Below are 25,455 nucleotides of genomic sequence, written 5' to 3'. Positions count from 1 at the left end.
TTTACCCATTTTACCCTTAAAGAGGTGTAAAATTAACATTAAAAAATGTTGATATATTTTTACACCTAAAAAGTGTTAATGTTATGAGGAAAAAGTTAATCGCACCCTCTTTTTTTTCTCAGTGTATAAATTTCTCTAGTGTGTAGAAGCCATTACTCGTCAAATTAGATCAAGTAGAACGGGAGACATGGCGTTTTAAATTTCGTGAACTTCTGACCCAACTAGTGGAAGGGATTAGTGAGAACTAGTGTAGAATGAAAAAGTGAGAATGTCACTTGTAGCGAACCGTCGAAGTAAGTAAGTCCTTGAAATAAAGTCTAACATTTCAGCCATCCGTAAATTCGTGATCAGGAAGTGGCAAAACATATTTTAGCAATGTTTGGGCTGCATCGAAGGACATAAAATTTTAGTAGGTGAGATTGTTAAGAACTTACAGACTTCAAGCACCATTCACAATCTTCTTTACCAAATTGCCAGAGGAATTTCAAAAACCACGGAACCAATCACTTATGGAATACGAAAATTCCTAGATACTGAAAATCCTAAAAGTCCAAAAATCCCGGAACCCGCTTGTTTTTTGGGTTTGAGATTAATCCAGAAATTCTAAAATTCTTGGAAATAAAAAATGCTTTTAAACTCCTGAATTCAGAAACTTTGAGAATTTCTGTATTTTGGAAATCATCGAAAGATCTGATCTTGAAGGTTATGCTGCTGTTGGCTGTTGAGCGTGACTAACGTAGTTTTCTAATGAGTCTATCTAAATTTTGCTTTACCTATACCATTAATACAATAAAATTATCATCAAAAATATTTTCATAGAGTAAAATTTTGAAGCACGGGCATTCAAGAAATTAATCACATTTAAGCTAAAACCGTTTTTCATAATTCAACTTTTGGAGTGTTCGATTTTCCAGCACGTTTAGCACCTTTAGCACCATACGACTTTTAGCCAATTATTAAATATTTCTCCAATTTTTTTACTGCTTTCACTCAAAGAGAGAGCAGTTATATAATCGTCTTTTTTTCAACTTTTCACTGTTCTGGAGCTTAAACAGTAAGAGATATCGACTTCCAGTCTTCGATGACCCCCAATAAAAAAAACAATATCTCTAGACGTTTTTCCCCTTTTTCCCCTATTCCCCTCCAATCCCCTAAAAACATGTTTTTCGATTTTTCACAAAATTGACCCAAGATTTTCCAATGATTTTTGGATATGTTTTAGAGCTAGTCCAGGCGAATATTTCACCCATTTCACCCAAACATACCTATAACCGGAAAATTCGCCATTTTGAATTATTGAAGGTCAAAGTCAAGCACTTTGGAAGGCTCATTTTTTAAGCGATTTGGTCATATTTGGATTTTTTGGAAAGATATTGAAATTTCGAAACCGGCTGCATCGTTCTCCATCGGTAATTAGTCGATTAAGTACCGATTTTTTTGATTTTCTAATGCTTTTGTGATTTATGAATCAATTTGATCTCTAGTAGATCAGTAATACCAAAAGATAATGCAAAAAAACTAATTCACGGTGAGCTCTATCTCATGAGTTCGAGCATTTCGCAAAGCTGGGACGCTTTGCCATCTCTCTTTATTGAACATTGATTACTTCCTGAGTTAAGATATTTAAAAAAAATCGTAAAATTTGCTTGCTTCATTTGCTACGGTTCCGAAGGTTCCGAAACACTTAAGGGTATAGATTAAGATTAAAAAATAATAAATATTGATCATTGAATTAGGGAATTACTATTTTTCGAGTAATCTTATCATCACGGGAAGTAAATAGAGATTTTGTTAATTTAATAAGAAGAATCACAATTAACAATTACGCAACTAAAGGTCAAATTATACTCACAAACAAATAATGCATCTTCCAGTAATTGGATGGCATGGACCTCCTGAGCAAGGGCAAGGTAAGCACTCCCCGCCAATTTCTGTAGGTTCTCCATAATATCCATTATCACACCTGTTAAAAAAAGGTAACAAAATTTTATCAAATTCATAAAAGAATCAGAATTAAGCCTAACCTTTCGCATTTGTCTCCGGAATACCCGGGTGGACATTGAGTACAAATGTAATCATCGGCGGAAAAATTAACTTGCGTAAAAACGCCGTCCATGGAAACAAAGTTATGCACCGGGTTGATGTCATGAGTTTTCACTTGGCAGCTTGGCGAAAAGTTATTACTACTCTCCTCGAGGGGGCATGCGCATCTCTTGCAATCATCAACATTTCCCTCCAGTGCACTGCCATAGTAACCCAGAGCACATCGTTCGCATCGCTCCCCAAATGTATTGTGGAGGCATTCTGAGCATCTTCCGGTATCAAAATCACACGTTTCTGCATGTCCATTGCAATCACACGGAATGCATTTGCCGAGTTTTTCATGAGCTGATGACTTTTCAACAATACGCACATATCCAAATGCGCAAGATTCGCATGAGAATCCTTCATAGCCGGGAGGACATTCACATTTCTCCACGAGGCTCTCATCACTGAGGATTGTTTCTCCACTGAATAGAGTTACAGCCTCGAGGACACTTTCCACTTGATCGGTGTGAAAAGTGCCACGAATGAGTATATTCTGAACATCACTGAGGACTGACATGAATTGTACTCTCGTGACTGGATCTCCGCGATATTCTGTCCTTCGTTGCCGGGTCACAATGTCCTTCACGCTGGTTGGAATGTGATACCATCCGTCTTCCGTAAGGAAGGTTTCCAGAGTTGTATTGGAATTTCTAAAGACATCATCTCCAAAGGCGATTTTCATCCCATTGTTTCCCACGAGGATAACATTAGGACCGGATGTTGCCTTTCCACTGGTATCCCCACGAATTATCACCCATGAAATATCAACAAGGAATCTCGATCCATAACTGGTCAGGAGATTACCACAATAGACTTCTGGAGCCACCCAATAGACACTCTCCACTTCGGGCATTTCATACAGGCCAAAGAATAAATTGCCTGTGGCATTGTCCCTCGATGGATATGCCACAATTGACTGAGAAAGATCAGTCATTCGCCAGTTCTCTGCTGAAGAGATCCTCGAAAGTTCAATCTCGTTACTTCGACAGGAAATTCCAACACCTGAACAGAAACACTTGATGCATCCTTCAGGATTTGTGGAGCTCAGCGAGAAAAATCCTGAGGAGCAAGTATCACAATTTTTGCCCTCCACATGCAGCTTGCATTGACAGTGAGCCTCACATTCACCTCCTGGCATTGTTCCTCTCACGTCACATTCGCATTTTGTGCAATTCTCTCCTTGATATCCTTTTGCGCAGTGATCACACTTCGGTCCAGAAAAGCCCTCTCGGCACGCACATTCTCCCCCAATGGAATTACATCCGACAAATGCTCCCTGTGGATTGCATTCACACGGAAGGCAGGGAATTTTGGCATCCGGTGGAGTATTGTGGGGTCTATAGTACCCCATTAAGCATTTCTCGCAGTTAACGCCTGTAGTGAATTTTTGGCAATTTACGCACTCACCGCCTCCAGACACTTCTCCGAGCATATTGACACTCAATCCCTTCTGATGCACTTCCGGACTGTACTTGCAGGAAGTTGCATGGCCATGACATTGGCACATTTCGCACTCATTGGCATGGGTAGCATTTCCCGGACGATAGGGATGCTGATTGTAAAGTGGACAGCAGCGATCACAATTCGCTCCACAGGTGTTATGCTGGCATTCACACTGGGCCAGCTAATTTGGACAGCCAAGGATAAAATAAAAATTCCAATAAATAAATCCAACAAGTACACAAACATTTTAAAATACTTACATCCTTTGAATTGGCATTGTGACAATCCTTGGCATGCCCAGAGCAAACACATCGTCCACCAATCCTAATTGACTTCACAGAATAAAAGCTCCTCTTGGCCATGGCCTTGTCATCCAGTAACCACTCCACCGCCCTATTGGTCATCATTGAGTGCATCTTAATAAATCTCAGTCGTACATATCGTGCCAAAGAGAACTCTAAAAGTTCAGCTGATGATGAATTAGCACCTGGACGGCCATTAATCAGGGAAACATGAATTTCTCCATTTTCCAGCGGAAGTACTTTTCCAAATTGAGTGGAACAAATGACTTCTGTATCCTCGCGAAAAATATATTTCCCAGTATGACCAAGCATCCCAAATTGGCGTTCACACTCATGGACAGATGATGCAAAATACTGCCATGCAGCATAGTTCACCCCATCCAGAGATCTCTCCCAAACCCAGGCAGCTGGCCTAGGTGAAATCCCAGCTCTAATCATCAAATACAGCACTTGATACACCTGGAATTTTATATATTAATTACTTACTGAAAAAAGGTGCAGATAACTCTTAAAAATATTATTGATAAAAAATCGAAAACAATTCATTCTACACGATCATTTGCTGAATTTTAATTAATACTTAAAGAAGTGTTTGGAAATTTACAAAAACTTTTACGTACTGCTCATTATGATTTATGAGCTCAGAAAAGGCATGATCGGGTGTGGTGAGAATTTATAATCACCCAAAATCTTGCAGATAAATTCAAGTATTGAGGATATTGAGGAAATGATGCTATATTTTTTTAATGTTATTTAAAATTGTACTGATAAAACATTTTCAATTGGCTTACGATTTTAGAAAAAATTAGGGTAAGTGTGCCTAATTCCGGCCAGCTTGCAATTTCGGCCACCTTTTTTGTTCCACGAATTTCCATGAACTTTTAGATTTTACATACTCTAGAGATTATACAATGCAAAAGAATAACAAAAAATGTAGCTTCGACAAACGAGATGACGTGAAAAAGATAATAGAAGAATACCCGAAGGGCAAGGAACTATGAGAATGAAGTTGGCCGAAATAGGGCACCAAAGCTATGTCTATATTTATTCATTTTAAAATGTATTAAGAATGATTTTAGAGTAAATAAAGACGGTAAACTCTTCACAAGGTTCCAAGCAACACTCTTACAAAAGAAAGAATAAAAAAAATCAATTTGTATTTAAAATATTACATTTCAAACTTGAGACTTTGACGCTTGCATGAAACTATGCCGAAATTTAGCACACTTACCCTACCAAACACGAATAATAACGTTTTACATATCACATTCTTTCACACTCCAAATTCGATTGAGCTAAATTTAATTTGTTATGATGTTTAAAAGAACAATAATAATATTATATTAATTTTATTTCTCTTTTATCATCTGCGGCTGCCGCCGACTTCACAACCGCCTTCATCGGGCAAGACGGCAGAAAATCCCGAATCATTAGTCGTATAGACCGTTATGTCCTAGACACACTTACGACTTAAGCCGAGAGACGACTTAGTGTAAAATGATGTAAATGCACTTTAACCATTATTTCTAATACAATTACGCTAAGCCGTCTCTTGGCTAATCCTCATGTCTGTCAAGGCCCTTACATAATTTGTACAACAATTTAATGAATTTAAGAAAAAACAGTAATCATATATCATACAGTAGAAATAATAATCAGTTAAATGCTTTGCAGATGAGAAAAGGTGAGTCGCAGCAAGGACTCCTAAGAAGAGTACGTATTAGCTTCGGCTGTTTTAGAAGGATAGAATTGGGAAAGGCGGTAGGAAAATTAATTGGAAGGGAAACATATAAGGAAAGAATAAAAAGAACATAATATAAAAAAAAAATCGAGTACATTAAATGTATTCGAATGTAAAAGAGTGAGATAACCTATACAATAGGTTTGAGAAAGAAAAGGATTTGAATTTCGACTTCATGAAATTTTCCTGATCTAAAAGATGTGCCGAAGCCATAAGCAACTGAATACAATTTGTAATTCAACCAGTTATTTACAGAAATAAACATTTTTGCTAAGTAAATTATCAAATTATTGCTCAGTAAAAACTCAAACTGATCAGTAAATAATTAAAAAGGATATGTAATGGCTTCAAAATGAACATTCCTTTCTTTTTCAAACTTTTTGAATATCGCTGTATGGTATCACTGGATGCAAAAATCTTAGATCTACATCCCTACAAAATTTTATGTTGATTAAGATATTTCTGGAAAAGTTACAAAAAAAAAAAAAAAAAAAACTGGAAGTCAGCGTGCTCAATTATCGAGTTTTTTGCCCACAATTTTACTGTAAATAACTTAAAAGTAGCGTTAACCAGAAGATATTCAATGCGTAAGTATGATGCAATAGTTTGAAAAACTGAAACTGTATTAATTGCAGTGAAATTAATAAAAATAAATTTTAGCTGTAAAAACTTTAAAGCTCTCTCCTGTAAAGTTTACATTTTAGACTTACAATAGTCTTCTTTGGAGCCGACGATATGTCTATCTTATTCTCTTGCACTTAAAATTAGGTTGAACTAAATTGAATTTGTTATGACATTCAAAGAAATAAGAAGAGTTCGAGAGAATGAGATAGACATATGCAAAATGTTTTGAGAAAGACAGAGCCCTCAATATTGACTTCTGGAAATTTTCCTGATCTAAAAGGTACCCGGAGCTATAAAAAAAGTAATTTTGATCAATGACCAAATTTCATTTTCATTGTCTATTTTTAGCAAAATACAGCTCAATTTGCTGAAATCATTACTAATTCAATATTTGCTGATGTTTATTTAAAAAGAAAATAAAAAAAGAGAACGTAAATATATATTAACTATAAAGGCCAAGATAATAATCAGTAGCTTACGAAAAAAATAGTTACATTACTGTCATAGACTTGCATATTATTACGTAAAAAAGCTGAATATCAGCAATCTCACTGAATTTAGAAATTTTACAAATCCCAAGTAGCAAAAGCTAATGATAGAGATCCAAAAGACATGAATATCCCTAAATGCCTGATCTCCCTGAGCACCGTAACAAAAAGTTTAATGTAATAACTTAGTCATATTATAGTCGCCTAATAAGTCATAACTGAAAGTAAGGGTCTAAATAGACTCAGGCTGATCCTCGAGAATATTTAGCCTGTAAAATTCGGTGATAAAGGATTAGGTAAAATAAATTTATGAAAAGGGCTTGTAATCGATGTTCGTAAGCCCTCAGTGTATGACAGTTTGGGATAAATCTTTACTGTCAAATCTTACAGGCTAAATATTCTCGAGGATCAGCCTGGGGCTATTTGTGCCATAAGAAGATCCCGGGTTTATGCACTGCCAAAACCACAATTTGAATTCCCAATCAGTCACATATAATAATTGCATACGCGAAGGCAATTATTTTCAAAATTTGTAACTTATTCAAAATCAATTGAAAAGGAATTGACAAAGAAAATTAATAAATTTTTCACATAGCTATTTGGTGCTTACTACTTTACTAGCGATTAAATTGATCCATAAATGAGACGCTCAGAGCAGACGTGTACTGTTTTAATAGGGAAATGTGTATAAAGGAGACCACTTCTGCTCTGATCGTCTCAAATCATAAAAGATTTTCAAAATCTAAGATTGAGAATATTCTGAAATGAATTACAAAAGCATACAGACAAACAAAAATGTAAATACGAGGAAGATAAGAAATTTACAGATATTAAACTGACTCGTAACAGATTTCAAAACCTTTCCAAAAACACAAATTTTACCAAATCGGTTGAAAAATAGACCTTCCAGAGTGGCTCCAAAAATTAAAGATGGCAATTTCTTTAAGTCATAGACACGGTGGCAGGCAAAATCTCGAAAGCTAAAATCCCGAACGCCAAAATCCCGAAAAGGAAAAAATCACGAAAGCCAAAATCCCGAAAGACAAAATCCTGAATTTTCAAAATCCTGGAAGGGATGAAATTATATGGAGGAAAATGTATATAATAATTTCCCAAGACACAGAAGATTTCCCTTTGCCTCCAGAAGGCGCGGGTACAATCATGGGAGTAGCTATGATACTTTTAAGAATTCGGAATTTTTGCTTTCGGGATTTTGGCGCTCGAGACTTTGGCTTTCGGGATTTTGGCTTTCGGGATTTTGACTGGGACCCCATAGACATATTTAGATGAAATGTTCACTTGTACCACCTCCAAAACATATCCAAAAATATAAGAAATTGTAGGAGCCGCTTTCGAAATAAAACGAAAAAACATGGTTTTGGAATTGATGGAGTGGAGTCCGGGGTAAACGAAAAAAACGTCGGAAGATAATTTTTTTTATTGGGGATCACCAAAGACCGGAAGCTGATATCTCTTACCGTTCAAGCTCTAGGCCGGTGAAAAATTGAAAACAAATTGATTGTATATCGTCAGTTGTATCAGTAAGTGTCATAACCGTATTTGCTTTGTTGCATTCGTTCACTGAGAAAAAAAGAGGGTGCGATTAACTTTTTTTCCTCGTAATTTTAACGCATTTTAGGTGCAAAAATATATCAACAGTTTTTAATGTTAATTTTACACCTTTTTACGTGTAAGATTAACATGAAAAAGGTTAACTTTAACCCATAATACACCTAAAATGCATAATATTTACACCGATTTCGGATAAATAATACAGGGTAAAATTAACATTTCTGGAATGTTATTTTAACTTTTTCGGATTTCTCTCACTCAGTGTTGCAAACGTCATACAACGATGTGTCATTTGCTACGGAAGCAGACACAAAGCAAATGCAGTTAGCACAGTTGTTGATCCAAACGACGCGACGACGAGATACTACTCTATTTTCAGTTTAATTGTTGTCTAGGTCAAAATATAGTATTTCTTGTGACGTAACATTAAAGACGTACAAACGACGTCTTTATGACCTCATGCCGTGTCACTTGTAATTCAAAAATCAGTGTAAGACGAATTCTCCTACCATAAAATGTAGCGATAAAATTTGATATTGATATTTTGATTAAAATTTAATGCTTGGGTATACCGTTTCATAAAATTATGCAACCTGCTGACTATCACAGCTTGCAGTACAATAAAATAATACAAATTTACAATCGGCAAAAATCGTTAGGAATATGAAATATTTTAATTGTTGAATTTCTTTTCAAAGATATCAATATTATAGTTTATAGATATTATGCAACCAAAGGTTCAATCGAAATATGTGATTATAAGTTGATGAAGAAAAGAATATAATTTAGCATGTACCATTTGTTTTGTTTATATTCCACTAAACATGGATATTTTATTGGTTGATGGAGATAAGTTAGAAAAAGCAATTCTGGTGAGCTAAAAATGGTACCGTTCAAGACAGAGAAGTCTCATGAAACCCGGTGAGACTTAGCAATCTAATGGATGTTATCCCAGCAATAATAATAATCCTTTGCACTTGTCAAGTAGAATAGTTCCTGATTCATGATATTCGTAAGAAAGAACATTCATTATAAAGTAAATTGAGAGAAATTTGTTCATTTTCTTTCAATTTTCAACGCATATCGAGCATTTTCCCTCTATTTTAAGTCCAATTGAGAAGCATGAATATTGAAGACAGTGGCAAACAATAGCATATGTGTATGCTCTACATGAAATTGCGATTTGTGCTTTTATTTATGCCGATCGGTCTCTGAATTAACAAAATGGTCATGAAAACCAGTACTGTCTGACTCAGAGTTTGTTGGACCTGGGATAGAAAGCGAAAAGGCATTCCGAGCCATGGTTTTTCCCATCAAGGATTGGCACTCTGTACTGAAGATTCAACCCAGCATTCTGAAGAAATCATTCTCCCTTTTATGGGGATCTTTCAGAAAGACAAGAGCTACTCTTGAAGACATCCAATACTCACTAAGTACAAGGATGAGAGCAAAAAAAAAAGCAGAATAACTCAAAATGATCGATTGTAATGGTAAGAATCGTCAAAGATGGTGATTTACTGGCTAAATCTATCCCATAAGCGAGAAATATTGATATCACAAATTGACTGAAACTGTTCTCATCGAGTATATAATTTTATTAGTGTGAAAATTATGATTCTGCTGATGGTTTGAGAATAATTTATTGTACCATTAAAAAAAACCGCTTGAACTATGTATGGGAAAAACTAAGAAGGTGTCTTTAAGACATAATTATGCGCATTGCCCTTTGTTAAAATGTTCAAGCTGTGGTACTGAAAAAAAATTCCTCAAGATTGCCCTTTAAGGAAGTTAACACTGGAGAATTCCTGTATTGGCTATTTTGGGATGATGCTCCAAGAAAAACGCACGATTTGAGAATGTGCTCCATGTTGGTTTGCTGGAAACAATAACATTCCATTCTTGCTACACAAATTGCAATTATTGGCCATTTATGGGTGGGTGGAGTGCTTACTAATGGGCTGAATAAGGTAAATAAACACGGATACTAAATTTAGGGAACGGCGGTCTTGTCTTATTTTTATCAGCACTATAAATACTGTACGAAGATTAATTAAATGACTACTGACTTACGCAAATGTTTCTCAATTATACTAAATAATTCAATTTATTGTGCCAATTAACTTATACTGTAATTTATCCTTAAATTATAAGATAAAGAAAATTTTCAACTTAAAAAAAATTAAATTTAATTCAAATTAAAGAAAATTTTTAAAGAATATTTCCATTTCTGTTTAGTTATTGTGAAGCGTTTTACCTGAAGGTATTGAAGAAATATGATATTTGACTATAAGAAATTGTTATGCGGAAACCTAACGTAATATTTCTTCTTGACGATTCCCCAAATTCAGACATGACTTTTAGGGGTTCCATTTATTACTAAATCATTACGTCAAACTTACTTAATTCTCCGCTACAAGGAGTCGGTTTTGCTAATTGGGATGACACTTCAATAAAATCAATATTTTTTTCTGAAAATTTCACGGAATAAAATAAATACAGCAATATTTTAAAATTACAGAATATTTATCAGACTTAAAGGCCTATTTAAAGACTTAAGGTAAAGATTAATAAATTTTACTTAGAGTTCAGTGTATCATTTTCAAGATAAAAAAAAATTAAATTATGTATTTGATGGTCAAAAACCTTCTATTTGGACTAAGACAATCTATATTGCTACTTTAGCACCTTTTATAGGTTCATATAAAAGGATTCAAAATTTCAAGAAAATATGAGAAATTCTACTTTTTATCACAACAAAATTAACATCGCTATTATTAAAAAAAAATTGAAAGTTGTTAGTAAAGCATTGTGCTTTTGGAAACAAAATTAATGCTTTTAAAGAATATTAAAAAAATCAAACATTATGGCGCTGGCACACCTTTTCAAGTGAGTGAATTTCAACCGATTGAAATTTTATCTCTTATTCTCTCAAACTGAAACCAAATATGGGTGTCTCTTTCTGTCACATGAAATTTAAAATTGAAATTTCAATTTCAATTTCAATTTTCATTTGACAGAAAGAGACACATACTATATTTTATTTCGCTTTGAAAGAGTAAGAGGTAAAATTTCAATCGATTGAAATTCATCCAATTGAAAAGGTGTGCCAGCGCCATTAGGGAAGACTGGGGCAAAAAGTCACAAATCGAAAAATTCAAAATTCATTATCTGCCAAGATAAATGAAATAGCGGCTTAAATTTTTTTTCATAGATAGCTTTCATAGACCTTCTTCCATATTGTATGTTTCTTAGAATTCGAACAAGAAATATAGAAAATAAAAAATAACAAAATTTTTAGCCCTATTTTTGAAATATTTTCCTTGAAGAATATATCAATTATTACTTACTTATTACTCAAAATTTATGCACTGATGATTATTTCCTAAATGATTTGGATTCTTTGAATACGAAATCGCTATCTATTTTAAAATTTTACAAAGATTCTTCTCTCAAAAAATCTTTTTATTAAGAACGACCACTTGGGGTAAAAAGTAACAAAAAGTATGGAGCAAAAAGTAAGAAAAACCAAAACAATTTATGATGTCTCACGGCAAAAAAAAACGTCAATGCCATGTGTCGTCGTCTTGTTTGCATTGGTCAAACGATTTGCAGTCTTTTGTATGTTTTTTTTTTTCTAAAATAGCTTGAAAAGCGTTTTATCGTTCAGATAGTGAAAACGGTGTTTTACAAAGGCGTAGATGAATAAATTTCCTATGAAAATATGTTATCTAGATATTTTTTTTAAATTTACGGAATCCCGTAACAAAGCGAATCAAAATGTGATAATATCCCATGCCTGATACTATTTGCTCCAGCATTTTTGCAAAGGGTCACAAAATTACCTTTTAGAAAACTGCTCGATAAATGTATTACCTTACAAAATAGAGGAAAATTACTTTCACAAAGTTGTAGAGAAATAAATTTCCTATAAAACTGCGCTAATTAAAAATTTCTGGGGCATACGGGTAGTTTGTAAAAAATAAAATATCCGTTTTGTGACTCTTTGCCACAGTCTCCCCTATTAACTGCTCCAAGAGAGAACTCCAAGAGAGAGCAGTTTATTACAAGGTAATAAGAATTTGAGATCATTCGTCAATGTGCTTACTTATTCAACAAAATCCAGAAGTAAGAATCAATTTAGTTTAGGTTATCGAAGAGAATTGCGAAATAAAATCATTCAAACATTTAAAGGCAATTTATTAGACAAAGATTCCTAACTTGATAATGTTAATAAAATTTTTAATTTTCTTATCATTTAGAAAAGTTTTAAATTTTAGCCTTAAGACATAACTTTCTGCTGCAAGTTATTATATTTCCTAAAATAAAATTTGCTGAAGAATTTCTATATAATTTTTCATCACATTCGATGAATTCTCAATGTCCGTTTGTTTCACTTATTCGAATGCTTGGAAACAATTTTTATAGAACCCTCTATTTCGACACCTCTTTTTGAAAATGATTCGCTGTTCATTACCATAATAAATTGTTTTACGCACAATATGCATCAGGGTAATAGAAATTTGCAAGAAAATATTTTATTTTGGAGTGACAACCCCACCTTTAGTGACGGTCCCTCCAACGATTCTCTTATTACTCGTAATAAATTGGGGCTCTAATTATTTCAACAATTCATTCAGAGACGAAAAGAAATTTATTATATTTTTTTCATTGGTGTGCTCAAAAAATGGAAAATGTAGTCTAACTTTTAAAAAGAACTGAATATTCCACTCGGACTTATTGCTTATCAAGGGTTGGACTGCTAAAAACTTAGCTAAAGCATATAACAAAATAAGTAATAAAACAATCGTAAGTGTCAAAATAACTCCAAGCGCTTCAAGCTATTCTTCAAGATTACTGAGCCTGTAAAATTTAGCAGTAAAGATTCATCCCAAATTGTCACACAATAAAGGCTTTGGATGCTTAGGATCATCGACCAGAAGTCCTTACAAGTGTCCATGTCCATACCATAAATTTCCTATACTGCGAAATTTTACAGGCTAAATATTCTCGAAGATCTTCCTGAGTTTATTTGGTCTTTAAAATGTTTAAAAATTACATAAGGTAAACTTTGGAAACCTAAATCAGCGTGAAACGTCGGAAAACTTGTTTTGAAAATTCCGATTTTGATAACTTTCAGTTATAATAGGGGAATTGCTTGTAATTTTGGATAGCTTGTAATTTTGACCACTTTGGGGGCTCTTTAGAATATCCTACTGATATTGGTTCCTTCTCACAGACGAGGACTTGGTAAGTTATATTCTTGAAATAAAGAACAATGGACATCCTAATGAGGGGGATTATCTGTCCAAAATTACAAGCAAGGTGTCCAAAATTACAGTTAAATTAATCTCTAAAAAGGACAATGGGCAGAAATGTATGGGAGCTGCTGATCCAACCTTTCGCCAGAAACGGAAGTAGGGTCATTTTTTTTGTAGATATTGGTGCTCTACATACATATTTATTTATTTTTCAACGTATTAAGAACAATTCTAAAAAAAAATAGACGATAAACTGATCGTCAAATTTCCAAAAAACCTTATATGCACCTTGTTCCAAATTACATGCAATTCTCCTAGTACTTATAGAATCATAGAATACTTTGAGAATTATGCAATAAATTTTTATAAAGTTTTAAGGAAATTGCCGAATTCAAAAACTGGCTTGATCAACTTTATGCACTGTCCGTCTTTTCAACATCTACCCTACTGTTAAGAAACTATACCGTTTCCCGCTAATTAATCAATGATCACCAAAATATTCTCACTTTGAGGTAATCAACATTTTATTATGTCCCTTAAGATAAAGTTGAGATCAATCGGATCAATCATTTATAATTGTTTTTCTTCGATATTCTTATAGTGTTTGTGAAGAAGCATATTCACAGATTTTTCCCACTAGAGTCGGCGTTATGGCACCATGATAAAAGAAGAGACAAAACATTTTGTTCACATAGTCAACGATGAGAGATTGAACAACAAGGTGAAGGAAATCACAAGAAGCAAAGACAAACAATGCATCTTCTTTTGCTTATTCCTCCGTTTCTTTTTCACTCTACATACAATACGATCACAAGTTGAGTGCCATTCGTGCCATCAAAATATTTGTTAGCAGACAGTTTGACTTGTAAATATAATTGCAATTGACATTGGAACAAAATGAAATGGACGGATTTTCTAAAGTCCCTTACCTTTTATTACCGCGTGATTAATTGTCTCATTAAGTGGAAAAATAGCAGAAATCAGAATAATAGTTTCGCATTGAACAAATTCCGCTATCAATACTTGATTTTAACTGAGGAAAATTTAACAAATGCGCTACCAAAAATCAACAATTCCTTATTTGTGTTGATCATACATTTTAAATTTGAAAGTGTTTCGTGATCATCCAAAAGAAATGCTGGTGAAATTTTCGAAGGGAATTCCTCTTTCGGCATTTTGGCTTCCTTATTAGGAGCAGCCCATATTGGAAAAGCAACTTCTCGCACTTTTTTTTTCCACCAACCATGTCTGCAAAGTCCCAGTGTAATCAAAAATATATTTCATCCACCCTCATTTTATGTCGGTCGTATAAGGAGTTCTGAAACGCATTTTGCGAAACTAAGACAGGCATCAATGCTTAATAACTCATAACATCATCTCGGAATTTTTGTGCAGATTTTTGAAATAAAAAAAAAAGAAGGAAGAGAACTAAAAGAAAAAATTAACAGTACGAAATTTTAAGCTGATGTTTAAAAGTGTTCCTGTCTTCTTCAAATTCTTTGATCACGACCATGGATTTGTGTGTGGTCGAGATGACCATTTACGATATAATTTCTATAGCCTTTCATCACTCGGATATCGCTTCGATGGGCTCTGGGGCAAAAATTAATTCAAGTATATCAATCAATCAATAATTGTTTAGAGAAATTTTATGATCACTATGAGGCTTTTTGGAGTATTTTATAAAAAGATCAGTAATAGGTACAGACAAAGTTATGGTAGTAGTGATTCTTAATCAAGAGGTTGTTCATTATGGGGAGGGAACCTCTAAACAATGAACAACTACATGTTTCGTGAAACCCGAGCAATTTAAGAAAATTTTGGAAAGACCCAAAAACTCAAACAGACTAATAAGACTTCAGACCTAATGTCTAGTCATATGGCTTATATTTTCTAATTTCCTTTCCGAAAAGATTTTTGAGAAGTTTTCGACTTAGAAAATTCATTCTGTACTTCGAAAATTCACTAAAGTTGCTTGTTATAGGATTTCGAAACCTTCTATAACCGGGCCAAACTTTCACTTTAAAATTTGTATAACAAAAGATCAACAAAACCCGAAAAGGCTACAAACACTATTGAGATACTCAAAACAAGTCTTACTAAACTCTAAAATAAAACTTCAAGAACCTTCTTGTAACCTAATGAATTAAGTTTTTTTTTACGAAACTACAAAATTCAGAGAATTAAAAAAAAACAATAATAACCCGAGGCCGAAAGCTTTATTAAAAAGTCTTCCGAAACCTAAAAAGAATCTTAAAGTATTTGCGAAATCTAAATAATCCAAGAAGAGTTTTGTGATATCCAAGAAATTCTAGGAAATGTTTGCAAAACGTAAACCAAGAATGCTGTTATAAAATCCATGAATATTTTAAAACCTTACCACGAGATCCCAAAAAAACACAATTCCTTGTCAGTGAAACTTATGAATGACTCACCCTTTCTCTATTGCATTTCCCTTCTTTGCAATAGCTATGAAAAAAAGATCTGAATTTAGTCTTATTTTAGCTTTAGTCTTACTTCATTTTGCCAACGTTTCGATCCTGGATGGGATCTTCTTCAGGGCATTAAAGTATCAAGAAGAGCAATAATTGTCTATCACACAACGATTTTACGATTTTTAATTTTTCAAACGCTCTCATCCATCATCAGTTGAAGACAGTTGTAGAGCAAACATATAAAGGCCCAAATAGACTCAGGCTGATCCTCGAGAATATTTAGCGTATAAAATTTGGTAGTAAAGGATTAGGTAAAGGAAATCTATGCAAAGGATCTCTAATCGATGATCGTAAGCCCTCAGTGTATGACAGTTTGGGATAAATCTTTACTACAAATTTTTACAAGCCAAATATTCTGGAGGATCAGCCTGAGTCTATTTGGGACATAAGATGCCAATCCCGCCTTTGACTTTGCTCTAATTCAGATTTGAACTTTATTTTGGGGATAAAGATAAACGTCGTGATGGTTTTATTCATTTTGACTATACCGAATAAGCAGTGTCCCCCTGAATCGAAAAGACAAACACTTAACAAAATAAGTAAAAATAGTAACCTTAAAGAAATTTTTTAATAAATTATAGGGCTCTTCAAAGCGCTCCAATAAAAAACCTTAGCTACTGGGCTAGTTCAAGAAACAATCGGAATTACGTTTCGAATTTTGAGTGCTTACAACTCTTACAAGGTAAATCCGTATGAGGAATTTAATAAATTGCTAGAATGGTTTAAATATGTAGCAAAAACACACTAAAATTTATTAAAAAAAAATACACTTTGGCATTTTAAACAGTTTCTGGAAATAAAATTTTCGTATTAAGGGTTCTGATGGTTTTGACGATTTCATATGAAATCATCTAGGTGAAACGCACATGTTTTTTAGATAGTCTTTTAGCATCACAAGCAGCACTAGCACGCAGTTTGCATATAAACTGAAAATTTGTAAAATTTCTCATGATTTTTATTTGCATCTCAAATTGATCTAAAAGTGTAATTTTTAAAAATTTAAAACGAACATATTAGTTCGTTGGGTACCTTTTAATCGTTTAGAAATGTTTTTTAAGTGTCAGATATTCGATGGAATACCCATTAGCATATTAAGATATCGTATCATGATCTCTTCGCACCCTATTTTATACCATTTGGGATATGAAATTTGAATTTATATCCTTTATACGAAAAGATAGTTTAATAAAAAAGCATGATGTTACTTGCATTTTATGAGATACATTAAATAAATTTCAATATTTTGACGAAATTGTCAATAGGTGTCCCCTGCCGAACATGTGTTAATTCGACCCATTTAACGGGACTAATACACGTGACTACGACTTTATATTTCAATAGAATAATTTAACGATGATATGTTTTGCTTTTGCTTGTAACCTGAAGAGTTTAATTTAGAAAAAAATAATCGAGTAATACGAGTAAGACCTACAAAATTCAAGAAAACAGTCTGCTCTCGTTGATTGTTATGATTATGACCTTGTTCCTGAAGCTAAGACTTATGTTAATTATTTCTACGATTAGCAAGTCTCGGTTTTTAGATTCCCTAACTACTGAGTAGGGTTTATCTAAAAAAGATCACAACAAAGGATATTGTCAATTATATTCTTGCCAGCTCCGTTTTTCTTTCATTCTTATCCCTTCTTAACACCAAACCTACCAAGACCAGTCAAATTAACCAGTTTAAAGACTTTTTAAAATTAATACATATTTAAACAGTGTTAATTCGCTATCAAACTTTTTAAATTTCCTAAAATATGTATGTAATATTATAATATTTTTTAGTGTAGTTCTAATTTTTCCTCTTTTCCAAGAAAAAATTGTCGAGTATCCAATCTACCGCGGTCTGTCATTTGACCAAGCGGGCTAGGAAAAACGACCAAAAACGGTCGGTAGGTTTAGTGTTTATGCACCACCTAGTACAACTGAACTAGTATTAATATGGCGCATACTAAATGGATTGAATTTGGCAGGCCTGATAGTCAAGCCCACGAAACTGTTAAAACGCGCTCCGCAGGGAATTAACAAATTATTGCTCTTTTAAGATTTTTGTTTCGCATTCGATATCTCGGAAAAGAGAACCCCAAACGAAAGAAACAATATATCGAAAGAATAATCTTTAGAAAAACTAGCACGGGAGACTGGGGCAAAATTGTCAATAGGGGTTTCCTGTCGAAGAGGTGTTCATTCGACCCTAGTCACAGATTAAATTAATAGAATGTTATAGTTTGCCTTAGAAGAATTATAGAGAAAAAAATTATAAGTATACTAGTATAGTAGAAGTAAATTCCTGCCTTCCTATTCACTGAAATATTTATCAGCCTGATAAAACATTTTTTTCAGGAATTATACGAATCGAAAAATTTCAGAAAATCTCTTCTATAAATGGACGAGAAATGAGAATCATCCCTTGGACCCTAAACTTTGAAGGTGCCCTTAATAAAATGCCGCAAGTGATTGAGAATGCTTAGCGTAGATGCTGTGGCTTTTGCCGCCATGCTGTGCGAAAGCTTTTCTTTAATTCTATTCTAAGGATGGTCTTTACCGATCGATGCTGTGCGAAAGCTTTTCTTTAATTCTATTCTAAGGATGGTCTTTACCGATCGATGCTGTGCGAAAGCTTTTCTTTAATTTTATTACTAACGGCGTTATCACACTTGCACATTAAAATTTTAATGTGATTCACATTAATTGTCGCTTGTGAGCGTCCAAATATGATATTTGTGTCTTTGAGTCACTTAATATTTGGGGTTTTTCTATTTATTGATAAAGAAGTGTACTTAGCTTGCAAAAATAAGTTTAACTTTACCTAAAGCATAATTATTTTTCACATTAAAAAATTAAAGAGAAAATCGCATTAATTTTTCGCATTAATGCTATAAATCAATTTATATCAAATTTTGCGGGCCAAGTCTACCTTTTTATCAACAAATAGATCAAATTTTGAATATAAAATGATTCAAACACACAAATTACACATTTGGACTCTCACCAGCGACAATTAATGTGAATCATATCAAAATTTTAATATGCAAGTGTGATAACACAGTAAGGATGGTCTCCACCGATCGGTCAAGATAGATAAAATGTTAAATTCCGAATCACTAATGCCTTCAGGGCTAGGGAAACAACATTTTTGCGTTCTAAAAAACAAACATCAAGCTGGTATCTCTTATTGTTGCGCTCTCTAAATGATTCAATCAACTGGCTTAGAAAGTCGATTTTAGCGATTATCGTATTTGGTATTTTAAAATTTTAAGGATTTTTACATAATGTTTATTAAAATCTGTCTTTAGTTGAAGCCTTGAAGCGCAACTGAATTCTAGCTTAAACTGCAGAAGCTGTGATTGATGAATAACAAGAATAAATTTGTAAGAAAACAATACTCGTCATGTGTCTTGTTCATCTTCTTATCCTCAAAATGAACTAACCAATTGTTATTTGCACAAAATGCAAAAAGAGAAAAAAAGCAGCAATGATTTTGTGGGAGAATGTGGGTGCAGATTAATGACCTCAAGCATTTATTCAGAGCATCTTTTAGTGTATAGGGAAACATCTCCTGCGTGATCTTTCTGTGTAAATAAAATGAAATTCTCTTGGAGGCTAATGTCAATCACTTTAAAAAAGTATATTGAAGCACGACGATATCCTTTTTTGGCAATGAAACAGTGCAGACATGAAAATATTTCACAAGAAAATCGCTTTAAAAGTATATACTCAATCAACCAAGTTGAGATAGAATGCAATAAAAGTTTATGTTGAGGCACAATGAAAGTTTGCCAGCATCCCTAAAAAGGAGACTCAACAATACACATTGTTTAGCTCATTTTGCTTTAAAGTATAAATTTTTTTTTTATTCAATTCACCATCCACCTTACTCTTCAAACTAATTAATCTGTTTTTTCTTTCTTCCTTTTCGTGTGAGTCTGTCAGTATCAAGAATGTGAAATTTATCAACTCATAAAACGACTGATATGAATATTGTGCAGGTTTTCTGAAAAAAAAATTGTCACCCTTTTCAGCCGGAAACTATGTTTTTTTTTTTCTCTCAAACTACAAACTTAGAAGAGCACTAAACTTGAATTTCACGATCCATTATATAGCGTCCATGAAGGAGTTTCATGATGACAAATCACATCACATTTTCTGTCAAAATAGCATAAGAAGAAGAAACTTTTCACTTTCTTTTTGCAGTCTAGCATCTAAAAATAACTTTCATTCTGTCGCGAGAATTTTGCACTCAAATGAAACACCAGCATGGCAAAATGCAGAGATGCTCAGTTAAGATTTTACCCCGCATGAGAATAATGCTTAAAAGGGGTGAATTGTCTGATTTTAATTATTCTCTGTGCAAATAAAAGATCTTGTGAAAAGCAATAACTACTTCCAGATCAACGCGAGTTTCTGCAACACTAAATGGTCGTGAACATTAAATTTGGGCATTAAATGTCCTTTATCTTAATATATTTTACTGCTCGAACTCAAATAGGAAGCGAATAATCCGGTGTTTTTTAAACTACTTAAACACTTACTTAGAGCTTAAACGGTTACAGATATCAAATTCCGCTTTTCAATGAATCCCCACAAAAAATATTATCTCCGGATATTTTGTTTCTTTCCCCCTCGACTAATCTCTGCTACCAAAAACCGTGTTTATTCAAGTTTATTTTGAAAGCGGCTCCTAGGATTTCTCTTGCTTTTGGTTATACTTTGGGAACAGTCCGGGGAACAGTTTGTCCATGCATACCTATGACTTAAAAAGATCACCATCTTAAATTTTTCAAGATTAAAGTCCAACCAGTCTTAGAGGCTTATTATATCAATCGATTTGACCAAATTTAGATTTTTGAAAAGGTCTTGAAATTTCCAAACTGGCTGTATCGGTTTATCTTTATTAAATACTTGTTCAAGTTGGACATGCACGTTCATAGAAATATTTTTCAAATTATGACTTTTTTACTCTTCAAGGGGTAATAATGGGTATCAATTCATATCAAAATACTTTTGAACAGTTAAATCGCCAAGATATCTATTATCACATCGAACAGACTGGGCTTTTTTACATGGTCATTGCTTTTTTACTCCTTCATTGCTTTTTTACACGTGGAAAAAATATTCAAAAAATTGAGGCATCAAACCAATTTTTGCATCAATTTGATCTTTTTCCTTTCTCTGAGACAATATTCTGTAAAAAGAAAATGATATTTTAGTAAAATTAGCCAAATTTAAATACCTTGAACAAAAAGCAAAAAGCAATTGCCCGGTCAATTGCTTTTTCTTGACACTTTCATATTACACATTCTCTATTTGAATTCACTGTTCGAAATTTCATCGACCACCATCGAAATCAGCTGATGCCAGGAAAAATCAAAACAAAGGAAATTTTACTCATAAAACTCTTGTGAAAACTTTTGAAATACATTTAAAATGAGTCTAGGCTTAGTGAAATTAAAGTTTAGTATAAAATACATGTGAATAATGTGAATTACATTGTTTTGAACAACTGAAAATATTTCCCGCCTTGGACATTTTACTTACACTGGATGGCGCTGTTCTCAGTGAGTTATCTAATCGAAAAAAATGAAGGTGTCATATCACTTCTCCATTGCTTCTTTGAAAATCGATTAAAAGAGCAATGGCCCAGTCTGTTCGATGCTAATTTGATGAGAGTTCCATAAAACTTAGCGACTGATGACGCAGATTCATTCTAATAGTATCTCTGGACAATTTACCACCTTTTCGCATGGAACAGACTGGGCCATTGCTCTTTTAATCGATTTTCAAAGAAGCAATGGAGAAGTGATATGACACCTTCATTTTTTTCGATTAGATAACTCACTGAGAACAGCGCCATCCAGTGTAAGTAAAATGCACAAGGCGGGAAATATTTTCAGTTGTTCAAAACAATGTACCCACCCGGCAAATTCTGCAGAATTCTGCAGAAATTCGTCAGATTTGAATTATTAACTGCCGAAAAATCAGCAGAATTTCTGCAGAATTTTGTTCTAAGGTGGATCCGATCGTTGTATGAAAATTCTGCAGAATTTTCTGCAGAATTTCTATAGAAAATTTTAAAATTATCGGCAGAATTTCTTTAGAGTATTTAGATGATTTCTACATTTCTTCTACCCTTTCTAATGTTTCTAAACATTATTTTAACTACATAAAAATATGTATTTCAATTTATTTAAAATTCAATTTTTATTCAACAATTTTACGTGAATACTCTCTTTTTTACAATATTATTATGATGTTATAATACAATATTATTAAATCAGCCGTAATAGAAAATACGAAGGGGAAGGAAATGGTTAGAAAACACGAAAGAAATTCGCTATGCTCACGAAGTCGCACGACTATCCCGAAGCCACACGAAGTATCCGATTGAATGACAAGAAACGTTAAAATTTCAAAAGTGCAGAATTGCAGATCGAAGTTTTGCTGGGTAATTCGCATTATTCACATGTATTTTATACTAAACTTTAATTTCACTAAGCCTAGTCTCATTTTAAATGTATTTCAAAAGTTTTCACAAGAGTTTTATGAGTAAAATTTCCTTTGTTTTGATTTTTCCTGGCATCAGCTGATTTCGATGGTAGTCGATGAAATTTCGAACAATGAATTCAAATAGAGAATGTTAACGGACTATGTGATATGGAATTGTCAAGAATAAGCAATTGACCGGGTAATTGCTTTTTGCTTTTTGTTCAAGATATTTAAATTTGGCTAATTTTACTGAAATATCATTTTCTTTTTACAGAATATTGTCTCAGAGAACGGAAAAAGATCGAATTGATGCAAAAATTGGTTTGATGCCTCAATTTTTTGAATATTTTTTCCACGTGTAAAAAAGCAATGAAGGAGTAAAAAAGCAATGACCATGTAAAAAAGCTCAGTCTGTTCGATGTGTATATGTCCTTACATCCTTAAAAGAATAAGAATAAGTCATCATTAAAATTGAATAATTTTCGCTTAACCAAAACTTCACAAGGGGATTCGTTACCCCTATTTTTTAGGTCAATGACTTATCCATGAAGAATTTAAGGGCCATTGCACTATTTTTAAATACTTTTACTACTATGAATGTCCTGTCATTTCAATTAGAGACAAATATTTTAATATACTGATTTTAGTTTTGGTAAAATCGTGTCATTTCACGAAATATTCGAAACAAGCCTCACTTTAATGGCATAAAGAAACTAAGACATTTGACGATCCTAAATTTTTACCATCCTATTTTCTATACCTATAACTCTATCTGATATGAATTTGGTACCATTCTAGTCAGTAGTTTCTATGATATTAGAGATTGAAAATTGTCAAATTGTTATTGAAATTAGGTCAGTGTTAATGACACCCGTTTATTCACTTATTGATCAGATTTTTTTCGTGAGCAAAATAAATGAAGTACAATTTTACAATAACGCATTGTAAATTCACGGAGTTGACCTTAGTAATTAAGTGGGGTAAATATTATTTTGTATAAATAGGGTAACATTTTGGGAAATAAAGCAGATTTCGATTACGATATCCAATTATCTGAATTTTCTTTAGTTTAGTAGCACGATCCATCAGGAACCAGTTGGTTCTAACTGTCATAAGGACAATGGCTCCTTCTCAAGGAGCCTTACGATCTAGTGTTAAATACTTAGGAATATTTCTTGCGGATAAATATTTGTTGAGGAATTCATTTTAGAGGCATCTATTCGCTGGACTCCGAGATTAGGAAATTTATTTTCTGATCTTAATATAAAAGTCTCTCTAGACTCTCTCGGAAGTAGCCTATACAAGGGGCATTACTGCCTTAAGCGCCTGAGGCCCAATGGCTCGAAAGAGGCGTTACTAAAGGCAGTGAAAACAGCCAAAAGTCAGTCCGAATTGAGAACGAATTCCCAGAAATATTCTTATCAGCAAGGGAATAGTCTAATAGGATGCGGAATTCGAACTAGTCCCTTCGTTTTCGATTCTTCAGCTGAACGGAGCCGTAACAATATTCTTTTTTTTATTTTTCCATGTGCTTATTACTCATGCTAAGACATTTAAAAATGTGTATTTCTTAACCAATTTTCGATCCAGAATGCTTTTATGAATTTATTAATCAATTTTATCGATAAGCCGGTAGCATCCAAAATGCCTGCCAAAAAATGATTCACAACAACTCTGTCGAGTAATTTCGAGCATTCCGCGAATCTCGAACGTTTTACGATTTCTTTTATCTATTTTTTTTTTTTAATTAAATTTACTCAAATTTTTCATTAAAACTTAAGAATTAAAAATTGAGAACAGTTGCCAGCGCCACTCTCCGGGAGAAAGCAGTGTTCTCACGTGGAGGAAACTTTGTCAGTGTAAATTAAGTTTTGAAATGTGCTTATTTTCACTTCGCATTAAAAATGTTGTTTTTAAATAGGCCTTTCGATAAATTTAAGATGGAAATAACAAAAATATATAAAATATACTGGGAAATATAAGACATGGTTAGAGTATTAAAAGATTAACTTTGAAATGATCGAAGATAATACAACTTTTAAGCAAATCACAACTCCCGTTGCAGGTCCCGGTTAAAATCCCGAAAGCCAAAATCCCGAAAGTCAAAATCCCGAAAGCCAAAATCCTGAATTGTTAAACGTTTAATGTACTCCCACGATTGCAGCCGCGTTTACTGGATGCAAAGGGAAATTTTCTATGTCATGGGAGATTGTTTTACACATTATTTTCCATATAAATTTCATCCCTTTCAGGATTTTGAACATTCGAGATTTTGGCTTTCGGGATTTTGGCTTTCAGGAGTTTGGCTTTCGGGATTTTGGCTTTCGAGCTTTTGGCTGGCTCCGCCCGCAACAAATTATTGTGATAAGTTGATCAAAAGGTGTAGATACAGTAAAGTCCCGCTATAGGCCATCGCTCTATAGTCCACAATTTATCGACCGTTGATTTCAAAACACTGATTTTAAGTTAGGTTATGTTTTTTAGTACGCGATATGAAATGTTGTCATAATTATTTTAATATTTTTGGGAAACTTAATTGAGTAGTTGTGATAATTGTGATCCATAATTAAGAGAGTGAGGACAATTACCACAATCGCAAAGTAAGTGGAAGCCGTCGAGCAATTTCAATACAAAAAGTCGTTGATAATTTTAAAAAATGACATGGACTATACTGCGACCCAAGTGTCAAATCTGGAACCAAATATGGACTATATCGAGACTCTACTGTAGATATAAATACGAAAAATTATCACTTCTACAACTTTCCAGAACACCAAAAGTTCATGCAACTGACACTAAGTAGTGCTACGGTCGAATATATAGGGTAAAGTGGTACAAATTGGACAATAATGGCACAAGTTGGACAGGGCTTTTTTTCTTGATAAATTTAGTACTTCATTTTTATTTGTATATTTTTAATGCTTTAGTTTTATAATTTGGTTCCTTGTGCTTAAAAAC

The 25,455-nt window shown here is 33.5% G+C and overlaps 1 protein-coding gene across 1 annotated transcript in view; it reads right to left on the bottom strand.

Annotated features, from left to right (window-relative positions):
* LOC129806736 (laminin subunit alpha-1) overlaps window positions 1-25,455 on the bottom strand; it is a 138,152-nt gene that overhangs the window by 75,921 nt on the left and 36,776 nt on the right. The window contains exons 4-6 of the mRNA XM_055855508.1: window positions 3,792-4,292; window positions 2,025-3,712; window positions 1,853-1,963 (exon numbers count right to left, since the gene is read on the bottom strand). Of these exons, the coding sequence (XP_055711483.1) occupies window positions 1,853-1,963; window positions 2,025-3,712; window positions 3,792-4,292 (2,300 nt within the window). The remainder of the gene's footprint in view (window positions 1-1,852; window positions 1,964-2,024; window positions 3,713-3,791; window positions 4,293-25,455) is intronic.

This window comes from Phlebotomus papatasi, chromosome 3, assembly GCF_024763615.1.
Source record: "Phlebotomus papatasi isolate M1 chromosome 3, Ppap_2.1, whole genome shotgun sequence".
NCBI classification, from domain to species: Eukaryota; Metazoa; Arthropoda; class Insecta; order Diptera; family Psychodidae; genus Phlebotomus; species Phlebotomus papatasi.
The sequence above is the reverse complement of the archived record's forward strand: the minus strand, read 5'-3'. Positions and strand labels throughout refer to the sequence as shown.